General features: G+C 31.8%; 2 protein-coding genes across 2 annotated transcripts; both read left to right on the top strand.

Moving 5' to 3' along the window:
• Positions 1–2,054: 2,054 nt before the first annotated feature.
• LOC116013584 (14-3-3 protein 1) lies at positions 2,055–5,039 on the top strand. The gene is made up of 4 exons (XM_031253422.1): positions 2,055–2,626; positions 3,269–3,391; positions 4,085–4,201; positions 4,777–5,039. The coding sequence occupies exons 1-4, from the start codon at positions 2,132–2,134 to the stop codon at positions 4,795–4,797; spliced, it is 756 nt and encodes a 251-aa protein (XP_031109282.1). The 5' UTR covers positions 2,055–2,131; the 3' UTR covers positions 4,798–5,039.
• A 9,513-nt stretch (positions 5,040–14,552) lies between these two features.
• On the top strand, positions 14,553–16,393 carry LOC116014508 (cyclin-D4-1-like). The gene is made up of 6 exons (XM_031254580.1): positions 14,553–14,897; positions 15,019–15,111; positions 15,239–15,337; positions 15,434–15,638; positions 15,726–15,853; positions 16,029–16,393. Exons 1-6 carry the CDS (start codon positions 14,592–14,594, stop codon positions 16,281–16,283), a joined length of 1,086 nt encoding a protein of 361 aa, XP_031110440.1. The 5' UTR covers positions 14,553–14,591; the 3' UTR covers positions 16,284–16,393.
• The last annotated feature ends 201 nt before the right edge of the window (positions 16,394–16,594 follow it).

The raw sequence follows: 16,594 nt of genomic DNA, 5'->3' as shown, positions 1-16,594 counted from the left end.
AAATTAAATTTTAAACTATTTTTGAATCTCTAAACAGTAAACACGCTTCTTACACTAAGAAGGTAACCACCAATCTGCGAATCAAGCAGCTCATCATTTGTTAGCTAAACAGTCTATTTCTATGTCTATCGTATGAAGTGGTTCTCAACCCCTCCTTCTACCATTTGTAATGCTCTTATTTTGGATTTGAATTAATATATCTTTCTGTTCTCAAAAGAAGGTGACCACCAATTGACTCCTTTGAAGAATTGAAGAAGGCAAATGCATTATTTGTCAATTTTACTTGGCACAACTCTAATAACGGGCTATTACAGATGAATAGTGTAAAAATGATATGTCAATATTTTTAATTACAATTTTTAAAAATTCATAAGACTAATTGACTTTTTGTATAAAGTTAATGAGTCTATTTGACAATTTTTTCTTTTCTTTTTTAAACTAACAAACAAATCACATCTAATAAATGCATAAATTGATCATTTTAAATCTTCTCTTCTAACAAAATTGCTATATCATGGATCATGGTCTAGCATATACAATGTGAACCCTGACCCATATTATGCATTATACAATTAACATATTACGTATTTTCAATTTATTTATCTACCGCTCACACATTATGAATTCAGAACAAGATCAGAATATGTACATAATTTGTTAATTGAAAATATAATATGTTAACAACATGTACATCATTTAGATCAGATCCACAATATGCATGGTGAATACTAGTGTATGCTATAATTTGCTTTATTTTAAGTTACCAAACAATTCAATAAAAAAAATTATATACTTAATAAATATGAAAAGAAAAAACAATTGAGTAAACTTGGAATTAAAAATTAATTACAAATTTGAAACGATGTGCATTGGATAAATTTTTAATTACTAACACCGTAAATTTACGTAAATTTTTAATTGACACTTTAACGTAAATTGACGTGTTTTTTTTTCCAGACACAAAAACACTCCAATTTACGTTAAAGTGTCAAAATTTAATTATTTTTATTTTATTTTTTTAATTACTAACACGTGAATTTACGTTAAAGTTTCAAAAATTTACTATTATTATTTTAAAATTTTAATTAATTTACGTTAAAGCATCAATTTTTTTTATTATTTTAAATTTTTAATTACTAACATGTGAATTTACGTTAAAGTGTCAAAAATGAATTATTATTATTTTACATAAATCAATTACTAAAAGTATGTGACGGACAAAAATGAAAAATTATTGTGTGAATCATGGTCCACATAATTGTGTATTCATAAATATAAAAATATACTAAATATATATTATTTGTGTACTGAATGTATATTATTTGATAGTGTATAAAATAATATAATTTCTATACTTAAATAATATACTTAGAATAATGTATGCTACGTACACAGATAACATATTTTTAATATATTAAAATATATTTTTTTATTAATGTTCTAAACAATTTCGTGAACCATGGTCATATAATAATGATTGGACAAAAATGAGGCTTTCACCCTTCCATCAAAATATGCAAACCTCATAAATATGAAAATTCCTAAAAACAATAAAATTAAACATACTCTCGCGAGTGGGGCTTTCTCTCCTTAAACGCCACAGATGGCCACTCATATCCACTATCCACCATCCGACAATCCAATATAATAATAATAATAATAATAATCGTTATGAACAGTTTAACTGATCACAATTTAAAATTTGCAAGTAAAAATCAAGAGTTGAGTTTCACCTACTCCCTTTTAAGAGCAAAATATAATACTCTCTCTGTCTTATTTTATTTGTCCTTTTTTATAAGAGTCCTACATACTTTTCATTGGTCAAGTTAATTATTTCTGCTTTGTTTATTTTTTACTTACTTTTAAATTTTTTTTTGGTATTTAATAATATTTTTAGTGTAATTTTTAAATATATAAATTTTGTATATTAATTATGAACTTAATATTATAAAAAATTAAATTAAAAATAATTATAGTTAAATTTTAATCGAACACATACAAAATGTGACATAATACTCACTTGCATTTGTTTATATATATTTAGCGCCTGAAATTCTGAAGGCCTCTTGATAACTTCAAAATTCCCAATTTAATTTTAAAGAGTAAAAAGACGGCGACGGAGACGGCGGCCATGGCGATACCGGGAAATCTAAGCCGGGAGCAGAGCGTGTACATGGCTAAGCTAGCAGAGCAAGCGGAGCGGTACGAGGAGATGGTGAAGTTCATGGACAGCCTGGTGATCAGCTCCGCTACCTCCGCCTTCGAGCTCTCCGTGGAGGAGCGCAACCTTCTCTCGGTTGCCTACAAGAACGTTATCGGCTCTCTGCGCGCGGCTTGGCGGATAGTTTCGTCGATTGAGCAGAAAGAGGAGGGCCGCAAGAACGACGACCATGTCGTCCTCGTTAAGGACTACAGATCCAAGGTTGAGTCCGAGCTCTCCGCCGTCTGCGCCGGAATTCTCAAGCTCCTCGACCAGTATTTGATTCCCTCCGCCTCAACTTCCGAGTCCAAAGTCTTCTACTTGAAGATGAAGGGCGATTACTATCGCTATTTGGCTGAGTTTAAGATTGGGAATGAGCGCAAAGAGGCTGCTGAGGACACTATGCTAGCCTATAAAGCTGCTCAGGTAAAAATAAAAACCCTATTTATGTTTCTAATGACCATATTTGGGCAAAGTCTTAGATCTATTAATGAATTCCTAAGCTTTTTGCCCTTGCAATTGCATGATTCTGTACTCAACAATTTGTTTTGCATCTGGTTGACTGACTGATCCAACTCAATTGTATGATTTTGATTTTACCAAACAAAAGCTCAGTTTACTTTAAGTTTCATCCATTTTTCAAATCCAGGAAAGAAACCTATTTGAAATGGAAACAGAAATCTTACCATGACAAAGAAAACCAAGTTCTTTCCCCTCTAGCAAAAACACAATTTCCATATTTAAGTTGCTTGTCAAAAAAAAAAAAAAAAGTTGCTTGTCATAAATGTTTCATGCTTTCAATTAAGGATCTAAACCCATTCAAGGAGTGCTCTTTAAGGGTGGAGGCTGCAAGGGCCAAGGAGTGCAAGCATTGATGTACACATGCACATAACACACAAGAACTTCTTTGTTTGCTTGGATTTTTTTATTTTTTTATTTTCTTTTTTAGAATACATTGGTGCAAACAGTCCTACTTACAACATGTTGTGTTGATATTGCATTAGGCACAATCCTTTTGCATCCCCTCATCTTTTCTGACAATTGAGGTTTCATGTTGATGCTCTGCAGGACATTGCGGCTGCAGATCTTGCCCCTACACATCCTATACGATTGGGCTTGGCACTCAACTTCTCAGTATTCTACTATGAGATTTTGAATGCATCAGAAAAAGCATGTGGTATGGCTAAACAGGTTAGTTCACATCTATTGCTTTTAGAGTTTTGAATGCTAAGTTGACATCAATATGTGATATTTGAATCTTGGATCCATCTATCTCTAGGGAATATTAATGCCCCGTAAAATGAGATAGAAAAAAGTTATGGTATTGGAGTCAAAGGGTTAAACTTGTGACTTTGTCAATAGAGAATTTTTCAGCTAGAAGCTTTAGAACAAAAGTTTGGTTATACATGTATCAACCCTGTTGATTTGTTGAATTATGCTCATCTCATTGAAAACCTTCTCTTTTAAAAAAAAAAAAATCCTAGAGTTTAAGCTTTAACTTCACAGCATTTATCATCTGTTATGGAAATTCAGCATAATTAAATAAGGGATGCTTTGAAATAAAATCTCATTAAAGAAAGCTAAAGGACATTTACAGCAAGGATGAGTTCATTGAAAAGCTAATAATCTATGTACTAAACACTGAAGGTAGTAATCAATTTACATGCTGCATCTGCATCTTCATCCCTTGCTTTCGTCCATGAACTATTAGGAATCTTTTTAGTTTCCAAATGTGCACTGTTGGAAACTTGCTTCCTGTAGGATCACTATCTCGCTCAATTTTGTGCTCTTATGTATTTAATATAGCCCTTTGTTTGAAAATGTTGAAACGCTAGGACTTGGTTTGATATGTTTTAACAGATCATACATCTTACTTCTATATAGGCATTCGAGGAAGCTATTGCTGAGCTGGACACATTGGGCGAGGAGTCCTACAAGGACAGCACTCTGATCATGCAACTGTTGAGGGATAATCTCACTCTTTGGACTTCGGATATGCAGGTAAATCACTAAATATCTAGTAGCCCGCAATTCTCAATAGGTTTTTTTACTATGATATTTGAGATTGTATTACTTTTCTCCTCATGCATTTTCTTGATCCCTGTTTACCTGTTCTAAGTTGTCTTAGAACACACGAGTAAAATGCAACCGATTTATGACGTTGTATTACCTGATATGACATAATATTATTTTATGATATCAAATACTATCATATCAGATATCACAATATTTTTATGTATATCACCAAAACATAGCATGCAACTCTTGTTTAGTTCATCTTTTTAAAACAAAAAAAAAAAAAAAAAAAGTTATTCCCCACCCCCTCCCTGCTGTCCAAAGACATAAAATATGGAAGAGAAATCAGATACTCGATATTTGTCCCCCGAATTTGAGTTTGTGATGGTTACATACAACCATGATGCACATGGCTGAACATGCCAAAAACATGACTCTATGATAGCCTGGATTGCAGCATGGTGTTGCCAACATTTTGTTTGTTTGCTGTTGATATGCATAATTGATTGGAACTTTCTAGATGAAATTAACAATCTGTACATGTGTTGTGATTGATGCAGGATCAGATGGATGAAGCTTGAGTTGAAACTTCCCCTCTCCTCACCATCTTTAATCTGCAAGTATTATGACTCATGATTATGGCTCTTGTATTATATATCATGTTGCTTACTATGATCACTTGTGTCATTTCAAACATTGGTTTGAAACCTGTAATGACTGTTCATTTGTGGTGTGAGCATTGGACTCTGTTTTAGTCAGCCATTAGGATCTTTATGAATGTGAATCTGAATCTGAATCTGAATCTGAATCTATTTCTGTATCATATACTGTCCACAAAAATGGGGTTATCTCGTATTGGTTTGCTAAAATGGTGCTATTTCAATTAACCAGTCCAATAAAAAAGTTTTATCTTTTGCAAACCCATGAAATATATTTTTTATGACTACACTTTGACTCTATAGTAACTATTCCATATAATATGTTAACCCTTGAATAAGACTTGGAACTGTGACTTTCTGTTTGAAATGATAATAATAATGCTATTATAATATTTGAAATGATAATAATAATGCTATCATATTATAATGTATTTGGCTCATAAAATATTGAATACCAAGCTAGCTCAATAAGCCTAGCATAATAGCTAAATATGCAAGTCATGGAGCGGCCCAAGCCATAGTCTAACAGTCATTATACAATATACAATAGACTATGATCCGCATTGTAAGGTGGATTACTAATATAAGGTACATTTTTAACGCACTAAATGTTTATTGTTTGAAAATATATTATTTGATAGTATACCAAATAATGTACCTTTAATAAAAGAAGGCTTGCACATCTTATATTTTATTGGAATAGAAATTGTGTTGGTAGTATAAGATATATTAATTGTTTGTTTTCTATGTTTGTGTTAGACCTTTACATTTTCTCAGCAGTTTTACCCTTCACATTTTTCCATTTGACATTTCCTTTAACATTAGTCCTTAACTCGAATAAAAATTTTCTTAATGATTAAGTGTTTTTTGTAATGTACATTTATACATTTTTACTAATTCGGACCACCCATTTAGAATAACAACAGGGTGCTATCACACTACATAGTAACTTTTTTAAAAATTAAAAACTCACTTTAGAAAGAGTTTGCCTTTCCATTCTTATTAAATTATAATTACTTGATGTAGAATATATGCATTATTGTCTTTTTGTCAACAAAACATTCTTATTTTATTTATTATTGAATCAATGTTAAAACTCTAATTAGAACAAAAACAAAAATTATGAGGAAAAAAAATCATGTTCACTTGCAAAAAGTATGACCATTTTGAAATTAAGCACAATACATACACACACACACACACTAAACTCAATGTAGTTTTTTAAAATTTATGAGATATTTGAGATATAATAACCTTTCTTATCATAAAAAGATTAAAATTATTTCATCTTCTAATAGTCATAAAATGTTGCACTTAGTATATATGATTTTCATATATTTTTAAAAATTTTGTAACACAATGCAATGATCACAAAATTAACTAATCATATCAGGCTATAATCTAAACTAATATCATGGTCGAACTTATAACAGACTTATTAACTTTCTAGACTAAAGCGGAGCTTATGGTATAAATTATGTGACTGACGTTTATTATATATATTTGGTCCGGTCATGATAAAATAGAATACGCATTGATATTGTATGTGGTCCAGCTCCAATATTTTATTTCTCAGGCAACAAGGCATTTACCAAAAGCAAAAGAAGAAATTTGACCATGAAATCTCATCTGAAATCTTCCTTTTTGGTTTTAAGTTTTCTGATCTGAAAATGTATGGTTCGTCGGTTTTTTTTTTTTTTTTTGAGTTAATTACAACGGCGAAACCTAAGACTAAATTAACACTTGGAAAGGCTCATAGGATTCCAAGGTTTGCTTGAAATACAAGTTTCTACTGATTGGACTTAATTACTACCATTATTTTACACTTTATACAGTTACTAATCTATATTACATGCAAACATTTGATGAAGATCTAAATGACCAATTCTAGCTAACATCTTACTATTGAAATGTTACGTTGTTAGGATATTATTATATAAGTATAATGAAATAAAATTATATTTTCGCTACTAATTATACTAGCAGCGGTAACATGAGTTGTTATACAATGGACTGTGTATTTTTAATATTGGAACTGTGAACTTCTAGAAGATAAATTGTACTGTGTTTCTAAATCAAAACACATAACAACTGTAGAAGGAAATGTGTGTTCGTAGTATATAAATTGTAAATTTTTAAAAGGTAAATTGTGAACATTCAAAATCCTAGTTCACAGAATAATTTGCGCGATAACACTTAAGTATTAGAAGTTTTTTTTTTTTTTTTCTTTCTCTTTTTGGGTATGTCATACGTGACTCGAACTCTTCATCAAAGATGCAAACTCAATCATTTGGGTCTAGGGTCATATAGAAAGGCGATTAAATGACAAATATAAAAAAAAATATAAAAAGTTAAATGATGAAATCTAAGATAACTGACTTTAAACTTATTCCACTCATTGAATATATCCACGTATACACATTTTCTTAGTATCTTAAGGCAAGAGTGAGGTTAAAAAGTGAAATATATACTCATTCATGGAGATATCAAATCTCCAATCTCATAAAATCAATGTATAAAAAAAAAGAAAGTAACTAATCAACTTGATTGGCGTGAGCGATCGTACACTCTCAGTCTTTAAAAGAGCTCGAGAGTTTAAAAAATCATTACGACCAACATTTTGCTCCTTAATTGAGTCGACATATGCCAACAGGGATGAGAAGAAAGCAAGTAGTATAAGAAGGTGGGTTTGGACCACTGCAAGCACTATGTGCTGCGCTGCTTGAATACTCATTCATGCATAAGTCCAACAACTTGTTTGTTTTTGTGTGCATTATTACAATTAATTCCAAATCAACATTTTTTCCTCTTACAATACCAATTCTGAGACAGAACTGGAAGGCTGCTATTCAATGCTTCAACTTATATAGAAATACATATATAATCTCCATATATGCCACGTGAATGAGCCATGCTTGTGTTAAATTAAAAGTGATCATTTTCTATATATATGGTCCAACTAGAATTTTTGGGGCATACCCGCCTAGGTTTGTGTCATTATGTGTACATGTACCTATACGTACATATGTATAAGTTATGCTGCAGGAAGTTAAGATGATATGACTTCCCCATGACATACTACACACAAGGGTATATAGTTTGACTCTAGCTAGATATATTAGTTCACTAGTCTCCGATATTTTTTGTGGAGATGTTTGCATAGTATATTAGAGGGTCTTTACTTATACTTCAGAGACTCGTGTGAATGATGAGAAATTGTGAGGCATGTCCATACCAGTAGTCTTAAATTTCTCAAAATATTTGTTTGATAGTGTCTAATACGGAACAGGCCATACTATAATAATTTTTGACAGTATTTAAACCAGCACATCGTAAATGATAGCAAAATAGATGACTATTAACCTTATTTTGAGTTTATTGACCAATTATGTTGTATCTTGGATAGATAAATCTCCAAAATTTTGTTGGGGGAGAGGTGGGGAGAATATTCATGGGAGTTGTGTCAAAGGTTAAGAAAGAAGGATAAACATGCGGCATTGAAATGATCCTTTAGATCTAAGTTAAGATGCAACCTTTTATTATCATAAAATGGTTGGATTCAGATGATCGATGAAAGTATCCTAAGTTCTATGTTAGACCAAAGTCGACCAGAGCTATATTAGCATATTAATTAAATCGTAAATTGTGTGGTTATTTATTTATTATAGTATTTATTTTGGTCTTAAAAAGTTATTATTTTTAATTTGGCTGTAAACATTTTAATTAATAATTTAGTTTTTCGATACAAATGGAAGAAACAATAATAATTTGAAAGCAATTCAATATATACTTCTGTAGACATTTGAGCTAATAATTTATACTTCTACACAAATTAGTTATTTTATTGGTTTTTATTTTTAGATACAGATTTTAATTTTACTCATTGAGTATTTAAATAACAATTTTTTTTTAATTTAAAGTTGTCCTCTTAATTATGTAATAACTAACCTTAATACTTAATTAATGTAAAGCAAAAGTGTAAGCCATACATGTATCTTATTTTCAGCAAACGTTATATTTATTTATTTTTGTCTATATTCATTCTTCCTCTTCCCATCTTCCTGAATATTATTTATGAAAAAAAAATATTTAAAAAATTATAATTTACCACTAAATAACACCTTTTATATAACTACATTTTCCGACTTAGAAGAAGACCCCTAATCCCGTATACTACTCTAATGCTTACTCCAAATAGGGCCACAATTAGGGGTGTCATGGTGGGTCGAAGACTCCCGACTAGCCCTAAATTGCCTCGCGGTGAAATTTTTAGCCATCACAAGCTATGCGAGCTAGCCTGTGTGGGTTACGGATTGACCCACATGCTTTTCATAAAAAAAAAAAAAAAAAAGAATATATATAAAATACTAAAAGATTTAAATTTTTTAACACGAAATTTTTTAATATTATTTAGGTTAACTTATTTGAATATAGAACAATAATAATTTAAAATTTTTTGAAGTTAGGCCCGCGAGACCCACGAGCCCTCATGAGGCGGATTAATGTCGCATAATCTTAGCATGCGGGTTTCGTGTACCGTCCCAGAAAGGCTCCTGCATTGACATCTCTACCTAGGGGTGGGAATAGGCCAGACCCCTTGTAGGGGCCTATGCCCGGGCCTAATTAAAGCCTAGTTAGGCCTAGCTCATTTAGCAGAAAGGCCAGACTTGAGCCAATTTCAAAAGCCTATTAAACTAAATAGGCCAGACTTATATATACCAGGCTCGGCCTACAGGCCAGGCCNTAATTTGGCTGTAAACATTTTAATTAATAATTTAGTTTTTCGATACAAATGGAAGAAACAATAATAATTTGAAAGCAATTCAATATATACTTCTGTAGACATTTGAGCTAATAATTTATACTTCTACACAAATTAGTTATTTTATTGGTTTTTATTTTTAGATACAGATTTTAATTTTACTCATTGAGTATTTAAATAACAATTTTTTTTTAATTTAAAGTTGTCCTCTTAATTATGTAATAACTAACCTTAATACTTAATTAATGTAAAGCAAAAGTGTAAGCCATACATGTATCTTATTTTCAGCAAACGTTATATTTATTTATTTTTGTCTATATTCATTCTTCCTCTTCCCATCTTCCTGAATATTATTTATGAAAAAAAAATATTTAAAAAATTATAATTTACCACTAAATAACACCTTTTATATAACTACATTTTCCGACTTAGAAGAAGACCCCTAATCCCGTATACTACTCTAATGCTTACTCCAAATAGGGCCACAATTAGGGGTGTCATGGTGGGTCGAAGACTCCCGACTAGCCCTAAATTGCCTCGCGGTGAAATTTTTAGCCATCACAAGCTATGCGAGCTAGCCTGTGTGGGTTACGGATTGACCCACATGCTTTTCATAAAAAAAAAAAAAAAAAAGAATATATATAAAATACTAAAAGATTTAAATTTTTTAACACGAAATTTTTTAATATTATTTAGGTTAACTTATTTGAATATAGAACAATAATAATTTAAAATTTTTTGAAGTTAGGCCCGCGAGACCCACGAGCCCTCATGAGGCGGATTAATGTCGCATAATCTTAGCATGCGGGTTTCGTGTACCGTCCCAGAAAGGCTCCTGCATTGACATCTCTACCTAGGGGTGGGAATAGGCCAGACCCCTTGTAGGGGCCTATGCCCGGGCCTAATTAAAGCCTAGTTAGGCCTAGCTCATTTAGCAGAAAGGCCAGACTTGAGCCAATTTCAAAAGCCTATTAAACTAAATAGGCCAGACTTATATATACCAGGCTCGGCCTACAGGCCAGGCCTATATATATATATATATATATATATATATATATATATATATATATATATATATATATATATTATTTTATACCTAATATATATTTTTATATTTACAATACAATCACAAGTATATATAATTATCAAACTCTAACCCTCCACCTCCAAAATCTCATTCTAAATTATGATTCAACTATAAACATATATTGTTGCTAATCCTGATGTATGTATTCTTATTGTTTAATTTTTTTTATTAATTGTTCTTACTGTCATAATATTTAATGAAATATCGCAACTTAATTATGTGAGTTGATTGTTTATTATTTATGATATTATATAGGATAACAAATAATAATACAATTGCACTTAGGTATTTATTGTAAATTTTTTACAGGTATACTTTAAAAGGCTTAAAAATGGAGCCCTTAAATTGGCTCAAAGCCTATTTATGATATATTTTGAAGCCTTTTTAAAAGCCTATGTGTTAAATAGGCTTTTAAAAAGGCTTCAGGCCAGGCTAGGCCAACTGTAGGCTCAGGCTTGAGCCTAAAAAAAGCATATATACAGGACCAAACTCAAACTTTAAATTTCCATAGCAGGCTCATGCCTAAATTTCTAAAGCTCGGCTCGATCTAGCATATTTCCACCCCAACCTCTATCTACAATCAAGGATTCAATAAAAGTATTCTCATGCAAACTAGTACATTTTCCACCGTCTTTTATGTATCCTGTGCCAACCTACATCACACCCTTAGCGCAACTCTATTATCTAAAAAAGAATTATACACTAACCTCGATGATCCCAACCACTCATGTCGTGTACTCAACTCTATTATTTTAATGTGTATTTGATTTTTTGATTTGTTTTTCATTAGTTTAGTATTTATGTTAACTTTGATTAAATGAATTTCTTATTTCAATCTAGGTTTTAATTTATGTGCTCACATTTGCATTGCATTGTGCTTTGATGAGCAGATTACAGTGATATATATAATTGATAAACCTACTAAAGGACCTCTCAGGTGAAAAGTCACAGTGCAATGCCGCTCAACCACAAGACCTATGAATCTATGATTGCAAATACATATGAAAATTTGTTAAAGGCATTCTAAGTTGGGCACCTTCTTTCGTAGTCCATCAACACTCATTTAAGTAAATAATCCGATCCATTGAACAAACATCAATTGCCAGTTTAAAAGGTAGTTGTGATGATAATGAAGAAGTATTTCCTCGACCAAGGGGAAAAGGCTACGAAGCAAAAAGCCAAAGAAAATTACATTGGAGATGATGGTATAATCAAGAATCAGTATAAAAACAAATAGAAATTATGGAAAATTATCAAAAGATGATATTGTTAACCACGAAACGAAGAAGAATAGTGTGGATGCATATGCAAGAATAACTTTTATATTTTTAACAAAGAAAAAAAAAAAAAAGAAAGAAAATCGCGCTATCGTCTATTATTGAGTGATGAGCTGGTGCCAAGGACCTTGTAGTCCAGTGGCATCAAACCCTTCCCTTTATATGGGAGGTGGTGGGTTCGAGCCTCAGGGGAGTCAATACTTGACTCTAGTGCTAGAGTTAATAGTATTCTGAACCAGGGTCCACCTCCCTTGTCCACCATATAAACATTGCAAAATATCTAAAACCTAAATGCTTAAATAATTTACCCTTACAATTATAGTTCTAGAAGATTAATAATATTATTAAATATTTTCTCTTAATATTTACTAATCATAGATAATATCCGATTATATAGTAAAATATATAATCTTAAGGTAACTTATGAATGATATTTATTATCTTGATATTCATATGCAATTATTTATGATGATACCATATTAAAATCATTTAATTTTTAACCTAAAGACAATAGTTATTTTAGATTTTATAATTATTTGAAGATCATGTTTTATCAATGTGAGAATTTATTATATATACTTAATTAAGATACAGATGATATCCAGTATGAATTTTCTTCCCTCTTTGCTATGACAATAAAAGTAATTTTGTACTAAAAGTTATTTTCCAATTTCATATTGACAAACTAGGAAATGAAATGAAAAAAAAAAATCCAAATGATTTTATATATATAGAAAAAAGTAGTTTCCAATTTCATATTGACATAGTAGGAAATGAAATGAAAAAAAAAAAACCTAAAATGAATTTTGTATTTTAAAATTATTTTCCAATTTCATATTCGCATATTAGAAATTTCCATATCAGTTTTTCATATGAAACATTGAGTGAATTAATAGAAAACTTACTATTTCCATCTCCAATAAATTCACTTATTAGTGGCACGGAGTGACTCTCCCATTTTTTTTTTTTATGTTTCAGTAGGTTGAGAAAGTAGTTATGAACATATATTACATTGTAACATAGTCAGTAGTACTCAAAAATTTTTTTTATACAATATATCAAATCTAAAAGATGATGTCTATAGTTATATTAATGCATTAAAAAAATTTAAATGCCAGTTGGATTAAATGAAGTATTGAATATTGACCACAAATCCGGGAGTCTCAAACTATTTGACTAGTACTATGTTGCCTATCAATTACTAAAGATAAAAGTGTCAAATATATATAAATATTTTAATAATGCTATTTTCTCTTTAACATGATAATATAATTGTTTATTCAATAATGATAATAGTGAATTGATTGTCTACCATTACTTAAAAAAGCATATATTTATTAATTTATTATTGTAATTAAAAAAACCAGTCAAATATTGTTACATATAAGGATGCGAAAATTATGAGGTGAAATTGGAGGAATGTATTACTTTATATATTTATAATGTTGATGAGTTATATAATTGCATATTGTATTTGTAGATTTTATTATTAGAAATGAAATCTGGGTATAACTGGAGAATCATTAATATATCATCACTGCTGACCCTTTGACTCACTGCTGACTACCCCACAAACCCTTTTGACATTTGTACAACAAACTCTGCACAGATATTCTGGAGTGGCCTCATCAATGATCATATGTCTTCCTTATTTTACAATGCCCCAATACTTCAAATTATGAATATTTTTGTAATTATATTAACAATTATTGCTTTATAAGTACACATATAAAATAAAATGGATGCCATTTACCTTATTTTGATTCAATATTCATATAAATCTCAAGGTATCTCTAAATGGATATGGTATACTATTCTTTTTGTTTTCAAGAATAAGAAATTCTTGAAAATAATTTTACAGTTCATTTGATCATATTATCTGGTGTCACATTTCGTGATATTAAAGAATATAATAGCTGGAACCATATTCGCACAAATATGAGTATTCATGTAAAAGACGTGTTTATTGTTTGTGTCAGATGTTTTTGTCTTTGATTGTTCTTGCTTTTACTTAATAATTTTTGAATATATATTAAAAATGGAATGAAACGGTTGTCAATAAATATGAAGTTGAATCTGGATGGAATTAATGTGAAGAAATTTTTAGAATTTTGTTTTTATTTTCTAACAAAAATAAAGGAACTTTAGCGTATTGTGCTTTAAGGCATTACGCTGTAATTGACTGTCTGGTTTATGGTAATCGGTAGGTGTTTAGTAAGAGGAAAAAAAATAAATTCTCTTTTGCTTCCATTTGTCTCTTTGGTAATAAATAATATGAGCAATCCAGGAGAAAAATTTTCTCTCTAATTCGATCTCCCCCACCCACCCACCAAAGCCTTTTTGGGTGTTACACTCCTACATAAAGCTCCTCTTCTTGGAACAGTTTTACCACACCCAACTCTCTCTTCTTTTCTCTCTGAGCTACACCCACCTCCATCTCTCTCTCCAAACACTAATAATCTTCAGAGATGAAACTGGATTTTGTTATGGGTTTTGAGTAGAGAACATTGAGACAGGGATTCTTCATTCTTGTGCTGTTTTTCTTGTTTTTGTTTTTGTGTTTTTTTGTGTTTTTGTGTTTTGGGCTTTAATGGCTGACAACAGCTATGATGACCCTGTGGCTTCAAGCCTACTGTGTGCAGAGACGAATAGCCCGTGGGTTAATGATTCTGATTCTCCGGCAAAGGATGAGGGCTCCAATGGTGATAAAGGCTTGATCTTTGGGGGTGAAAGATCAGAGCCATTGATGGAGGTGCCCAGTCTGAGTGAGGAAAGCTTTAGTTTCATGGTGGAAAGGGAGAGCCACCATTTGCCCAGAGAAGGGTATCTGACGAGATTGAGAGGTGGGGAATTTGAGTTGAGTTTGAGAACTGAGGCCATTGACTGGATTTGGAAGGTGATCTCAGTTCAGTTCATTAAATTAACAGCATTAATTTTCCTTCAATTTCACTTTCACTTTCACTGTGTGTTATTTGCAGATTGTATAAACTATAAACTAATCATTCTTTGGCATTCAGGTTCATTCCCATTGTGGGTTTGGAGACACTACTCTCTGCCTATCAATAAGTTACCTGGATCGGTTTCTCTCCATGTGTGAAATAGCAGAGGCAGTAAGTTTTCACCAGCAATTCTTGACCACTTTTTTTTTTTATTTTCAGAGTTTGTTGTGGATTTTTGTTTGGACATTGAATCCTTACTTGTCTGTATCTTTTGTGTTGGTTGTCTCGGGATTCATAGAAAAGCAGGAATTGGGCTGTGCAGTTGTTGGCTTTGGCGTGTTTGTCGTTAGCTGCCAAAATGGAGGAGATCAATGTGCCATTGGCGGCGGACATTCAGGTGAAAAAACACACACAATTTCCATTCTTAATCTTGTCAGTGTTGGATCGAATGATTGATTGATTGATTGTGTTGTTTTAATGTGTGTGTTTTCAGGTGGGGGATTACAGGTTTATGTTTGATGGCAAAACAGTACAAAGAATGGAGCTTCTGTTGTTGACCAACTTGGGGTGGAAAATGCAGCCATACACTCCATGCACTTTCTTAGACCATTTTCTGAGAAAGATCAATGGTGGTGATCAACTCCCCCCACCAGACCTCATCTCTAAATCAATTCAGATCATTTTAGGCACCATGAAAGGTGCTTTCTTATATACATATATGTGTATATTAATTGTACTGTGTTCCAATTTCCAATTTCCAATTTCTAAATCATCAATGAATGCAGGAATTGATTTCTTGGAATTCAGGCCATCTGAGGTTGCGGCGGCCGTGGCAATGTCTGTTTCTGGAGACACAAAAACCGCCGGGGAAATCATATTTAAGGCAATACCTTATTTCGCACAAGTACACAAGGTAAAAAAAAACACACACATTATTTAACACAAGTGGTGCCCACAAACACACACTATAGGCAAGGCAAGGCAGGACCAAATCTTGAACATCTTGGGAGTACAGTACAACAACAATAACAGCAATTAAGGCAAGAATGTCCCAAAGATTGTAACTTTGGTGTGAAAATTTGGTGCAGGAGAGGGTGATGAAGTGTGTTGAGCTGATTAGAGATTTGAGGATTGTGAGTGGGATAGCAGCAAATGTGGGAATAATGGGAAGAACAAGAAGAGTGCCCCCCAGTCCAAATGGGGTGCTAGAAGCTGCATGCTTGAGCTACAAAAGTGATGACAGAGGGGTTGTTGGGTCATGCCCAAATTCCACCCCAGACACTAAAAGGAGGAGATTGGACTCACCAGACACTACAGACAACAACAACAACAACCAAAATTAAAAGAGCAACTAAAAACCCAAAAAAATAAAGTTGGGAGCTTTGAAAAAAGTTATCTATTTAAGACAAAAAGATGGAGGGGGGAGGGGAGATGCTTTTAGCATGAAAAGAATTGTGACCAGCTGTTAGTAAATAAATCCTTAGTTGTCAACAACTATAGTAAATAGGTAAGAAGGTGGGATTGGAAGGGGATTTTGGTAATTGGGATTTGGGAGGGCCATTTCTTATGGTACAAAAAAAAAAGAGTCATTTATTTTCATTTACTTTTCAAAATCTCTCTGGAAGAATTGTAGTTTCATATTCTATTGTTATAA

Source organism: Ipomoea triloba, chromosome 3 (assembly GCF_003576645.1).
Source record: "Ipomoea triloba cultivar NCNSP0323 chromosome 3, ASM357664v1".
Lineage (NCBI taxonomy): Eukaryota > Viridiplantae > Streptophyta > Magnoliopsida > Solanales > Convolvulaceae > Ipomoea > Ipomoea triloba.
This window is presented reverse-complemented; position numbering and strand designations above follow the sequence as displayed.

Coding starts and splice junctions, on each gene's coding strand:
- LOC116013584 (XM_031253422.1), top strand. CDS start 2,132: ATGGCGATACCGGGAAATCTAAGCCGGGAGCAGAGCGTGTACATGGCT. Junction 2,627..3,268: donor TAGCCTATAAAGCTGCTCAG/GTAAAAATAAAA, acceptor GATGCTCTGCAG/GACATTGCGGCTGCAGATCT. Junction 4,202..4,776: donor TTTGGACTTCGGATATGCAG/GTAAATCACTAA, acceptor TGATTGATGCAG/GATCAGATGGATGAAGCTTG.
- LOC116014508 (XM_031254580.1), top strand. CDS start 14,592: ATGGCTGACAACAGCTATGATGACCCTGTGGCTTCAAGCCTACTGTGT. Junction 15,338..15,433: donor CATTGGCGGCGGACATTCAG/GTGAAAAAACAC, acceptor GTGTGTTTTCAG/GTGGGGGATTACAGGTTTAT. Junction 15,854..16,028: donor ATTTCGCACAAGTACACAAG/GTAAAAAAAAAC, acceptor AATTTGGTGCAG/GAGAGGGTGATGAAGTGTGT.